Below are 13,511 nucleotides of genomic sequence, written 5' to 3'. Positions count from 1 at the left end.
TCCCTTTGCATGAATGTTCCTCTTAGGAGCCTGCTCTGCTGCTGTAGCTCATCTGGGCTATTAAAGTGTCCCAGGGAAGCTGTTGTTTTTCACTTGAATCAGTAGAGCCAGCCCCTCAAGGATGGTAGGAGAAACTTCAAACGTTTCACGAGAGGTTCAGGCTCTATATTCTCCCTGGGAGTTTTGGAGTTTAGCTCTAAATATAACGAGATCAGTCCCTCTTCTTTTGGCCACATGCTGCTACTGAGATTGAGGGCAGAGGCCTCCACCTGGAGTTTGATCCGCCTTAAAGGACCCTAGGCCTTCCCCCAACTTTGTGTGTGCAGCATGAGTTCTTCTCTAGCCAGGTGTGTGGAGTTGCAGAGATGCAGGCTCCCGGGTTCTTCCTTCATTGTATAGCATCCGGCTCCCACTCTTTCTATTGAGTCACTGTCACCTGCCTCTCTTGGTTTTGCCAAGTGGTGTCAGAAGAATTTTCAGGCTTGCTAGTAGAGGCCCACCCTGCTGTGACTGCTGGTGTTTTAGTAAGACAGAAGGGTACAGTGTTTACCCTGTACATGGTCAAGTGCAATGGTCAGGCCACGTAGGGATGTTGCAGGAATGTAGCAACATGTTACATGGACTCTTGAGCCAGACTTTCTGAGTTTGAATGTCAGTCTTGCCTTTTTTATAGCTTTTTACAGCTGTGTGACATTTGCTCAGTTACCTAATCTCTCAGTGCCACAGTTTGCTTATCTGTAAAATGGAGGTAATGTAGTACCTCCTTCAGGGAGTTGTTCTGAAACTGAAATAAGTTAATTCAGGGCCCAGTGTGTTGTGAGGACCGTATTTGTTGCTGTCACGTCGTCATCATCACCATCATCACTAGAGAGAGATAATAGCCGTGGCGTCAGCTGTCACTGATTTGTTAAGGCTTCCCGGATCTAGGTCCCCAATCCAGACCTTTCTTTTGAGTTTCTGACCTGTTGTCTTAGTAGACATTAGACATCTCCATTTGGATGTCTCCCACGGGGCTCAATTTCAACATGTCAAGACAAAATTTCTTATCTTTTGCCTCAAACTGGCTCTTTCTCTCCTATTCCATCATAGCAATGGTCTCACTCTTTGTGTAATTCGCCTGTCCAGAAATGTGGGAGTCATCTTTTTTTTCTTTTTTTTTTGAGATAGAGTCTCGCTCTGTCACCCAGGCTAGAGTACAATGGTGCAGTCTCAGCTCACTGCAACCTCTGCCTGCCAGGTTCAAGTGATTCTCCTGCCTCAGCCTCCCAAGTAGCTGGGACTACAGGTGTGCGCCACCATGTTCAGCTAATTTTTTGTTATTTTTAGTAGAGATGGGGTTTCACCCTGCTGGCCAGACTGGTCTCAAACTCCTGACCTCGTGATCTGCCCGCCTCGGCGTCCCAAAGTGCTGGGATTACAGGTGTGAGCCATTGCACCCGGCCGGGAGTCATCTTTGACTCCCTTATGTCCTTTGTTCTCTACCCCACATCAAATTAACCACTAAATCCTGTTGGTTTTCCAGGTTACATGTTTTGCAAGTGTTTCTTCTCTTCACCCCATGGGCTGTGGGATGTGGGTGCCACCTTTTCTAGGGAGCCTTCTCCAACCCTCTGAAGCTGATGAAAAGGAGGTCTCCTTTTTATCCCCATGGCTTTCAGGGCACAGCTCATCACAGTGTGTTCTTCTTGGCAGTCCCGTTAGACAGTGAGCTCTCTGAGGGCAGCCAGCATCTCTGAGTTGCTTGACTTTCATCTTTAGGACCACACTGTCCGTGTTTGTCAGGTCTATAGATGTGCCGTGATCTCCCTCACCCCCATACCTTTGGATGTCTTGCTTCCCCTGCCTGGAATTTTCTTTCTCCTCTTACCTGCTTGTTTGACTCCTGCATATTCTTCAACAGAATTTAACAGGTCCAGAGTTAGCTCCTCTGCCCGCGTGCTGTATTCCTGCAACATCCCTGCATGTCCTGACCGTTGCACTTGACCATGATATATGGTCATGGTTGCTTTTCATTTTTCTCCCCACTTGAAGGCAGAGACTGTTTTCATCTCCATATTCCATTTTCCAGAGAAATTGCTGAGTAAATTTTTGTTAAATGAATGGATGAAAGATTGAATAGATAGGTGGATGGATGAGCAGATGGAGGGAAGAATGATTAACTTCTAATGTGACATTAAAGCAGATTACCTAATGAGGACACATCAGAGAAAGCGTGTTTAAAATAACTAGAATTCATTCTGTTATTCCATTTACAATAAAATTGAAAAGATGTCCTTGTTACTAATATGATGTTTTTTATATCTGCTTCGCTTTAAATGTTTTTCTAATAAGAGTAATCGTCATCATTTTCATTCGTGATTCTTGCTGTGTGGCTTTTCCTTTTAAAGTCTTCCCAGGCATTTGAATATATGTAAGTAAGGGGTGGTTAGGAGATATAGCCCTTACCTGTTCTTACTCCTGTTGAATTCGGAGATGCATGGAAGTCAGGCCCATTTTGTTACATTTTCCTCTCCTCTATGGAGTGCTGAGAAGGTGATTCCAAGACCAGGTTTCAGCTGCAGGTTGAGTAGCAGGTCATGTCTTCACTTTCTCTTTTGTTCAGACCAACCAAGGGTTTATCTCTCTCTCTCTCTCAGGTCAGTCTAGAGCACGAGGAGCAGAAACTGGAGCTCAAGCGCCAGCTCACAGAGCTACAGCTCTCCCTGCAGGAGCGTGAGTCACAGTTGACAGCCCTGCAGGCTGCCCGGGCGGCCCTGGAAAGCCAGCTTCGCCAGGCAAAGACAGAGCTGGAAGAGACCACGGCAGAAGCTGAAGAGGAGATCCAGGCGCTCACGGTAGGTCTAAGGAGCAACATCTTCAGGTTACTAAAGGCCTCAACTAGGATGAGTGTGGCACTGAGGATATTGGCTCACCCTTAGAAATTCCAGGAGGGAAAACATGATCCACAAAGATATTCAATGGCCAGGAAATTGGCTTACATAGACTGCTTCTTCATTGGAACTAGTAGTTAGTATCTTGAAAAGTTCCTCCTTTAGTTATGTATTTTCCTTCTTTAAAAAAAAAAAAATATCATCATTGTATTTTAAAGTTTGTTTTCAGCCAAAGTCTGTTTACCTTGGTCTTCTACTTTAGTTTTCAATAATCATTTAAAATAATAATAATAATCTTATATCTTACAGTAGTCTTTCTACCATATTTTTATTTTTTGTTTTGGTTTACCTCACTTGTGTTACTTCTTTTTTTTGTTTTTTCAAGCTGTAGGTTCTGCTTCCTGTCTTTTGTATGCATCTGGTATGATCTGGATGGGAAAAATTCTACTGAATGATTCTTTCTCTAAAGGGGACCTGGCTTCCTTGCTCTTTCTGAGAGACTAGTTTACTCAGCTGGAGAGTATTCTCAGGAGGTAGAACTTGGAGCGGGGGTGTTACTGGATTTAAATCTTAGTTCTTTTTAGAAGTCTGAAATGGAATTTTTGTGGGGCCATTTTCCCCACATTTGATCATTCCCACAGAGACTGACCCAGAATAACAAAAACTCACAAAAATCTGGCATGTGAAATGCCAACTTATCAACTTTAAGGGGGAAGTGCAGCTGCCAAGTTGACTAGGGTACTCTGGGTGGCCAATGTTCACATTTTCTTTTTCCCATTCAGGGAAGTGTACTTAGAAAACCCTGTTAGTCTTGGAAGGCCTTCTGGAGGACCTAGACTGTGAGCATAGAAGGCCAAATGAGTTTTAATGGCTGGTGTCAATCAAGCTCATACATTTCTCATAGTATCATACTGTACCTGCCAAGCAGACAGGCACACACCTGCCTGCTGGTCAGGGTGCCCTCTCCTGTGGACCAGGCACAATACAGCTGATTGGGTTTAGTGTTTTTTTAATAAGCCTTCTAAATAGGTACCTTATTCATTCTGACTCAACTTGGATGCTGTCCCCATTTCCATCAGTGAACATCTCTAAACCTCTCTGATTGGGGTTGCTTCTATAGAATGAATGGCTGCGTACATTCATTGCTTACAATTTACCTAGATGTCATGCACATGTACATCTCTATCTATCTATCTGTCTATCTATCTATCTATCTATCTATCTATCTATCTATCTATCTATCAATCATAGTTTCATTCTTAGAAGTTATTGCCTGTTGTTGCGTTTGGGGATCCCAGTATCTGAACCAAACTGGGAATGTGATCTGACAATGCCAGGGTCTGTATAGGACCAGTCCAAGTATAGTGGCTTCCAGTATGTTTGTGCATCCTAGATTTTCTAGGACTTACACCAAGTTCAGATATTGACTGCACATTTAGGTTCCATAGTCTCTATGAGAACACTTGTTAAATGATGCCACATCATGTCCCCAATATTTGCTTTGGCAAAAAATAACCACAGTGTGTCTTTGTGTATACTGTCTTGTTTCACAGTGGACTGAAAACCGTTTGAAAAGATGCAACACAGTAAAACAGAACAAAATAAGAAACAAAAGGCAAAGAAAAAATAAGTCTGTAGAAGAAAAAATGGAGCTAGGAATGAAGTTGATCTATAAGAGTTCATGCCAACAAGGCCTATAGACTTGCTGGAGTTGGGTGGGTGGAGAGAGAGAGAGACAGATAACATTTCTTAGCTTTTAAAGGGAGGCACGTAAATTTCAACCACTATTATATTTAACGCATTGTATATTAATATTTTTCTCCTGTATGAATACCCAACCTCTGAAAGAAAAAGAGCCATCAGTAATTTAATCCATATTTATTAAGCCCTTGCTATGGGCCCAATGCTGTGTCTTTAGCCTTTTCTCCCCAGGGGATTGGTCTGTAATTCCTCAAATCTGTTTATTTCTGAGCAGCTGAGAAGGACACATTTATCTTGCTGCTCTGTTGGAATTGGGAAGGAGGGGTGACTGTGTATCTTATCCTGGCCCTGTTTGGAAGGAAGAGGGCATAAAATAGAGCACGTGTCACTGCTCTTTATCTATGGGGAAATTAGTCCTTTAAATCCTTTCTTGCTGCTGGTTGGAATGTGCTGTGTCTGATGGCTGCTGGAAGCTGAGCACAGCAGCAAGTCACGACTTAATTTAGTTAGATGAGATCACTGCCTCAAAGCATCTTCTTAAAAAAAAAAAAAAGAAACAAACCTCTCTTGGTTTAGAAACTAGGGCTCTATTGCTCTTGCAGATGAAGATGCTGTGGAAAAAACAGGGCTTCTTCAAATGATGGCAGAAGTGCCTTCCTCCAACAGCTGTTTGCAAACCCATCATACGGAAATCCAAACGCCATTTCCGTTTGCTTCCGTTCAGTTTCAAGGCTGTGGGCTTTTCCTTCCGCCTTCCATTGATTATGTTCCATAAACCTGGTTATTGACACCATGTGTTTGTTGCCTGAATGGGTTAGTTGAATTTGTTCTGAAAAACGTCTTTTCCAAGAAAAAGAGAAAATGGTCCCCAAATACCATACTTTTCAGCTTTCTCATTGTTTGAGACCCAAGTTGAGACCATGCACAAGCATCAGTCAGATGAAATCAGCTGGATCCCAAATGATCTCCTAGGAGATTTGTGAGTTTCACAGCAGACTGTTTTATCAATAAAAGGGAATAGTCAAATGTGCTATTATTGTTTAATTTTAAGAGGCAGCCATCTCCTAGGCTGTGAAAGGGAGCAGTTACCTTGTTTGGCCTCCATCCCTGGGCCGAATTAGATGGAGCACAGTTAAATTAAAGCTCTCCATTGAAGGGCCTTGGCGGTGCAGCTGGGAGGCCTTTGTTGCCCTTTCTAATGCTTGCCTTTTCTCCACTTTCACTTTACCCATCCTATCAAATTTAAACACAAACATGCTTTTAAGATACTTCAGTACTTATTGCTGGAAAAGAGACATTTCCACCTGAACTTGATATTTAAGACTCCATCTCAAGGGAGAGAATTTGAGTCTGCACACCTTATCGCACACGATGTGTGATGCGGTAGAAGCATCACTCTGAAGAGGACCACTAGGCAAGAGGCATGCTGTGTGCTCTGTATACACCAGCCAGGCCTCACGAACACGTTTTGTGTTTTCGCTTCTCTGTGTTTTTACTGATTCTGTCAAGTGACTAATGTTGAATAATCAAGAGTTGAAAGCTCGAGACACTGATGAAAGGAATCCTTCTCCCTGCATAGCGTGATGATGGGATCCCAAAGTCATCCTCTTTGATTTGTTAAAATCATGAGTCAGTGCACGTTCTCATTCTCGTACATAAATATCAAGCCCTCTGTTTAATTAATTAGTAAGCCGTCGACATGATAGCCAAGATGTGAAATCGGGGCATGTAAGGTGACATTCTTGCCTGGTGCCTGTCTTCACCTGGAAAGGGGGTAGGTGCACAGAAGCCGAAGCGTTCTAGAATCCTGACCATGGATCCCAGAAGGTGGTCAGACGTCTACACGCTTGTTTCCTTTCTTCAGTTCTGCAGATATTTCCTCCCTCAAGGCTACATTGTAATTTACTCTTCTTTCTTCTTCTTGTAACTTTCCTTAAAATTAAGGCATAAATACTTCCAAAAGAAAGTATCTCTCTGGTCTTAGGGCCAGACTGGCTGCAGCCTGTCAGTCCACATTTTTGCCACCCAACTCCTAGGTTAGTGGTTCCTAAAGTGGGTCTGTAGACTCCTGGGTTTCCCAAGATCAGATGGTTTTTTTCCCCTTTTTTTTTTTGAGACAGGGTCTTACTCTGTCACCCAGGCTGGAGTGCAGTGGTGCAATGTCAGCGCACTGCAGCCTTGACTCCCAGGCTCAAGAGTGATACTCCCACCTCAGCCTCCCAAGTAGCTGGGAGTATAGGTGCATGCCACATGCCTGGTTAACTTTTGTATATTTTTGTGAAGAAGAGGTTTCACCGTGTTTCCAAAGCTGGTCTTGAACTCCCGGGCTCAAGCAATTTGCCTGCCTTGGTCTCTTAAAGTGCTGGGATTTACAGACATGAGCCATTAAGCCTGGCTGTCAGACTGTTTTCTTAACAATACTAAGATGTCATTTGATACTTTTCACTGTGTTAATATTTGCACTGATGGTGCAAAAGCAATGTTAGTGTTATTTTAAGAGAAATAAAAAATAAATATTTGAAAAATATCTTAGTCTTAATTTTTTTTTTTTCTGAGATGGAGTCTCCCTCTGCCGCCCAAGCTGGAGTGCAATGGCGTGATCTTGGCTCACTGAAACCTCCACCTCCTGGGTTCAAGCAATTTTTCTGCCTCAGCCTCCTGAGTAGCTGGGATTACAGGCGTGCGCCACCGTTCCAAGCTAATTTTTTAATTTTTAGTAGAGATGGGGTTTCACCATGTTGGTCAGGCTAGTCTCGAACTCCTGATCTCGTGATCCACCTGCTTCAGCCTCCCAAAGTGCTGGGATTATAGGTGTGAGCCACTGTGCCTGGCCATCTCAGTCTTAATTTCTAATGTTGCAAGTGTAGGTGAATACTATGTAAACAAGAGCTCTTTGGGATCCTCAGAAATTTTTAGGAGTGTAGGTATTTATTCCCTGTAGCACCTGATATCTAATTAACACTCATACATTTCATTGAGAGCATCCAAAGCTTGTCTTATATGTTTTGCTGTCTTTATGTATATATTCTATTGCATGATCTTTTGCTTTTTTGTGTATTTGTTTTACAACTTATTTCAAAAAAACATAGAGCATATGACTTACCATTTTATTACTGTGACTAGTTCAGTAGTTAAGTGCTTACTGTATGTCTGGCATCCACAACAGGGTCAGTTCTACATTTTGTATTTATATTTCATAAACAGTAATAAATCAAAAGCCATAATGACTATAGTTCATTATATTAACCCTTGGAGAGGATTGCTTGACATGATCCAAAGGCCCCATAATGGTTAATTTTAATGAAAATGGATCAGTATTAATGACTAAAATTTCAGACTCCAGTAGGGGAGTTAAATGAGTTTTTAATGGTGCTGTGTCATTTGAAATTTTGCTATTATTAAGAAAGTGCAATAGGGCTTCTGTCCCTATGTATAAGCCAGTGAGCTTTTTTATGGTCACTACTTATGCTTTGAAGGAGCTAACTCCACTCTCAGCTTCCTGTTTCTGTCTTTGAGAGATTTCACACCAAATGGTCATTTAGAGCAGAGACTGGCAAATTACAGGCCAAATTTTAGTCTGTCACCTGTTTTCTGTAAATGAAGTTTTATTAGAACACATTAGAAACAAACATGCCCATTTGTTTACCTATCGTTTGTGGCTGCTTTTGCTCTAGAAAGATAGAGTTAAGTAATTCTAACCAAGACTGAATGCTCTGGAAATTTTAAGGAAATTTCCTTATCTGGCATTTTAAGGAAAAAATGTGCTGATTCCTGACCAAGAGTCTATTAACATAAGGGCCTTATTCTTCCTCTAGGACAAATCCTTGCCTTTGGTTTTTGGCGATCATGGAATGCACTAAAGGGGGTTGTGTGGTCCTTGGATCTAGGCTGCTGCTTGGTCACAGATGAGATTTTGACATAGTGCAGATAGCCGTAGTCTTACTTTGGATAAGTAGTATTCTTATCTTAACAAAATAATAAATCTCTCATTATTGCTGGGCAAAAAGCAGATAGAGTTTTAGAAAAACAATTAAGATCTGTTAAATTAGTCCGTAGAATATAGGCTAGTTATTTAGGAAGTCAATTCTAAATAATAACTTTTTATTTATAAATCTGTCTGTGATTCTATCTATGCAACTATCTATTTTTTGGTATTTTTTATATTTTTTAATTGATATATCACAGTTGTACATATTTTTGAGATACATATGATATTTCGATACATGCCTACAATGTGTAGTGATCAAATCAGGGTAATTGGGATATCCCTCACCTCAAACATTTATCTTTTCTTTGTATTGGGAACATTATAATTCTCTTCTGGCTATTCTGAGCAACTAATCTATTTTTGGTTTGTTTTATTTTACCGTCTCTCCAGGGCTCTTCATTCGTTTGTGTAGATCCAAATTTCTGGTTGCCATTTTCCATCTGCCAGAAGGACTTCCTTTAACATTTCTTATAGCACAGGTCTGCTGGTGTCAAATTCCTTCAACTTTTGTATGTTTGAAAAAGTTTTTATATTACCTTCATTTTTTAAGAGATATTTTTGCTGGGTATAGAATTCTGTGTGGACAGGTTTTTTTTATTTCAGCACTTTGAAGATATTGCTTTACTGTGTTCTAGCTTTTCACGCCCACTCCTTCTCCCCATCTTGGTGAGAAATCTTTCTTATTTTTGTTTCTCTTAATGTGACGTGTATTTTTCTCTGGCTGTGTTTTTTTTTTTTTTTTTTTTTTTTAATGTTTTCTTTTTGTTTTTGGATTTAAACAGTTTCATTATAGTGTGCTTTAGGTTAATTTTCTTCACATTTCTCATGCTTGGGACTTGTTGAATATTTTGCATCTGTGGATTTATGGCTTTTGTCAACTTTGGAAAATTTGTGGCCATTATTTCTTCAAATATTTTTTCTGTCTCCTATACTCTTTCTGGGACTCTAATTACATGTATGTTAGGCTACTTGAAGTTGTCTTACAACTCCCTGATGCTCTGCATTTTTTGAACATGCCTTTTTCTTTTCTCATTGTGTTTCATTTTGGTTTCTACTTCTTGTCTTCTACTTCTTTGTTTCTATTTGCCTTCAAGTTCACTAATCTTTTCTTCTAAAGTATCTAATCTGCCGTTATAAACTTACAATAGTATTTATAGAAAAATAGACATGTTAGAGAAAACATCACAACTCTAAAATATTTGACTTAGTTATCTTATAGGCTTTTTTTTTTTGAGACGGAGTTTCTCCCTGTCACCCAGGCTGGAGTGCAGTGGCGTGATCTCGGCTCACTGTAAGCTCTGCCTTCTGGGTTCACACCATTCTCCTGCCTCAGCCTCCTCAGTAGCTGGGACTACAGGCGCCCACCACCATGCCTGGCTAATTTTTTGTATTTTTTAGTGGGGACCATCCTTTTAGCCAGGATGGTCTTGATCTCCTCACCTCGTGATCTGCCCACCTCAGCTTCCCAAAGTGCTGGGATTACAGGCGTGAGCCACTGTGCCCGGCCTTTTATAGACCTTCTTATGGAGACTTTTTTTTTTTTTTAATTAAATAGAAGCAGCACTCTTGCATTTGCCCTAAACTGGGTTCTGGGTTCTTATTTGGGTTTTCATATGTAAGCAAATGGGACCATATCCACTTTGTCTAACAAGTGAAAAGTCTATTAGGGCATTGTTGACTCCTCTTTCCTCTGGGCCACACATCTATCAGTAAGTCCTTTTCCTTATGTTTTCAAAGAGGTCTCAGTTTCATCCACGTTTTCTGTTTTTGTTTTTGTTTTATTGCCACCATCCTTCTCCAAGCCACCATCATCTCTCACTTGAATGGCAGTAACAATACCTTCAGTGGTTTCCCTGCTATATTCTACCTTTGTTCCATTTTGATCCTCTTCTCCCTATAGCATCGACAGTGATCTTAAAACAACAGTAAAATCCGTCACTTTCTTTCTTGAAATTTTCCATTAGTTTTCAATTAATTGAATTTTGAATGAAACCTAAATTCTTTACTGGACCTTCAAGATTCTTGGTCTCTGCTTTGGTCCCTATCATCATCTTGGGCTACTTTTTTTTCTTCATTGCTGTGCTTTTTCAAAAGTTGACCACAGCCCACAGAATACATTTTATTTGCAATCCAATAGAAGGGAGTATATTTACTGTATTTCACTGATTCTAAGGTATCTGAAATCATGGTGCATATTACAGTCATATACAGACATAAACATGTCATAGTTTGATAGCACTTTTTCTTCCTTAATGTTACATAAAATAGTCATAGGTTTTACAATGGAAAGTACCTTAAATTTGATGAGTTATAGTATCTAAAGCAGAAGTTTCCTATAACAGAGCTCATGTTTACTACTCAAGGCACATTCTGATGTTTTCAATTCTATCTTTTTTATTCTACTTCATTGGATACAACGAACCAAAAATCCCGACTTGTCATGCTTGCTGTTGGATTACAGCTTGCAATTTGAAAAACTCTGCTGTAGCCACTCAGTTTTTTTGGTGGTGGTTGTTCATCAAATGCACCAGACCCTTTCCTGCCTCAGGGTCTTTGCAAATGCTGCTCCTTCTGCCGTCTCCTGTCCATTGCATGGCTGGCTCCTCATCATCCTATAGGTTTCAGCTTACATGCCACCTCCTCAGAGAAGCCCTCCTTGACCACCCCATCTAAGTAAGTTTCTACCTACCTTTCTTATTCTTTTTTCTTTTTTTTTTTAAACTGGTCCCTATTTGTTTTCTTTATAGCGTTTGTCCCAATCTGTAATCACGCACTTATTCATTTCTGATCTTCCCTCACCAGAATGAAGGCACAGGTCATGGGTGCCTATATCCTTCCACGGTGTCAAGCATATAGTATGCGCTAAAAAATAATCCTTGTCAACTGAACAAATGCTGCTGGTTTAAGGCAGCTTTGTCCTGGAGAAAGCCTATATATATTTATTTCAAGGCCGATGTAGAGTTTTCTGAATGTCAGCAGCTTTTAATGAAAAAACAACACACACACAAAGTCCCTTTGTCCTGGCTGTTGTCCTGTGTGTGCGTTTCTGTGTGTATGTGTGGGTCAGGGAGTGGGCTGGGGAGGAGTTAGTTGGAGGGAAGAGGGAAAATTACTCATCTTTTCAGAATGGGAATAGGACAAATGAAGGAGAGTAAAACTTCATCCTTTATTGCTTTTTTTCCCCCTTTTCTCCTAATAGTCTCTAGATGTTAATATAAATGTTAAAAATATTTGTACAGGGTGTGCATGTGTGGTCTAAAGAGTTAATTGTTATTAACACAGCATTGTGTATTCCTGTAACTTATTTCTGGTGTTGGGGATGATTTGATTAATTCGTTCTTTGAAAAACAGATGCTAGTGCCGCATTCTCAGCTTTCCAGGCAAATTGCTATTCTCTATATTTGACCCATAGCATGTAGAATTGTATTCTACCCTATGAAAAATTTATAATCAACTTCTTACCTTTTAGGCACATAGAGATGAAATCCAGCGCAAATTTGATGCTCTTCGTAACAGCTGTACTGTGAGTATTAATTAACCAAAGATGATTAAAATAACATGAAACTAACAGAGAAGGAAAAGGGGACATCTCTTTAAAATATTGGTGACAAGTTTTGATTCGAACTTGCAGCTTGAAGAAGATAATGCAATCAACCTTATTTGGAGTTTTTGAGCCCTGGATAACCTGTTTTTTTGGGGTTCTTCCAGTTTTGAAAAACTGAAACCATTCTTCCTGTTTGGGGGAAGAGGATAATTGGAAGGGTCAAAATAATTCTCACTTGTGGAAGCACTAATAGGTTTCAGCAGCTGCAATGAAAATCCCAAGGCAGCTCCCCCTCCTACCCCAGTGTAGACGGTTTCATGGCTAACCTAGGTCAGAGACTCTCCTGTCACCAAGGTAGTTGTATCTGTGAGACTTCTCCAGATTGCTACCCCTGCAGAGGAAGAACCAATGAGCTCTTCTCCTGGAGACCTAGAAATTGTAACTTCCTACCAGGCAGAATTTGGCTTTCTAACATGCAAATTCAAAATCTAGGACTCTTTGGGAGATGTTATTTATATTGAGAGAAATAAATGCTATGAGTGGATAAGCATCTTCCATAGGTTATATAATAGAGTAGGGTCGGTGGGAATTCAGTCTATTTTTGATCAGAGTGAAGGACTGAAATAGGCCCCTTTCAGAAGATGGGGATGTTCTCCTTATTCATGTGCCCTCTCTTTTCTTTGGCCTTTTTGTCACTTTATTACCTTCTTAGTCCTCAGTGATCTTGTCCTTGTTTGTATTATTTGCATTTGTGAATTTCCAGAAACACCTTCCAGCCTCCACACACATACATATTTTATTTTCTTGTTATGAGCTCTTTATTTCCTCTTTAGCTACTATAAATGAGATATTAAGTCCTAACGGTATTTTTTTTTTGCTTAATTTAGGTATAAAATGTATCTAGTAAAGCACATAAAAATGTAGTAATTTTAAGTATATAGCTCAATAAAATTTTTATACAGATAGACAACTAGGTAACCCCAATGTAGATCAAGGTACAGAACTTTCTCAGCCCCTGAAGGCTCCCTCATGTTCCCTTCCCATCATCATCCTTCACCCAAAGGGTAACCACTATGCTGACCTCTGATACCATAGTTTAGTCTTGCCTGTTCTTGAATGTCATATAAATGGAATCACAGAGGATGTGCTCTTTGGGGCTTAGCTTTTTTTTTTTTTTTTCGCTTAAATGGCTTGTGAGGTTCCTCCACGTTGCTGTACCTATCAATAATTTGTTCTTTTTTTAATCACTGTATCATGTTTCTGGTGTATGAATAGAACTATAGTTTGTTTATCCATTCTCCTTGTTGGTAGACATTTGGATTGTTTCCGTAATGGATCAATCTGTTAGGAAACCCTGTTGTACAAAGCCTTTGGTGGCTGTGAGCACTTACTTCTGGTGAGCATTTCC

General features: G+C 40.3%; 1 protein-coding gene across 5 annotated transcripts in view; it reads left to right on the top strand.

Moving 5' to 3' along the window:
• Positions 1-13,511, top strand: part of CIT (citron rho-interacting serine/threonine kinase) — a 195,000-nt gene that overhangs the window by 125,359 nt on the left and 56,130 nt on the right. For all 5 annotated transcript variants that reach the window (XM_008004911.3, XM_008004908.3, XM_008004906.3 and 2 more), the window contains 2 exons: positions 2,637-2,834; positions 12,029-12,082. In XM_008004911.3, coding sequence (XP_008003102.2) covers positions 2,637-2,834; positions 12,029-12,082 — 252 coding nt within the window. The remainder of the gene's footprint in view (positions 1-2,636; positions 2,835-12,028; positions 12,083-13,511) is intronic.

The sequence above is a fragment of the Chlorocebus sabaeus genome, chromosome 11 (genome assembly GCF_047675955.1).
Source record: "Chlorocebus sabaeus isolate Y175 chromosome 11, mChlSab1.0.hap1, whole genome shotgun sequence".
Lineage (NCBI taxonomy): Eukaryota > Metazoa > Chordata > Mammalia > Primates > Cercopithecidae > Chlorocebus > Chlorocebus sabaeus.
The sequence above is the reverse complement of the archived record's forward strand: the minus strand, read 5'-3'. Positions and strand labels throughout refer to the sequence as shown.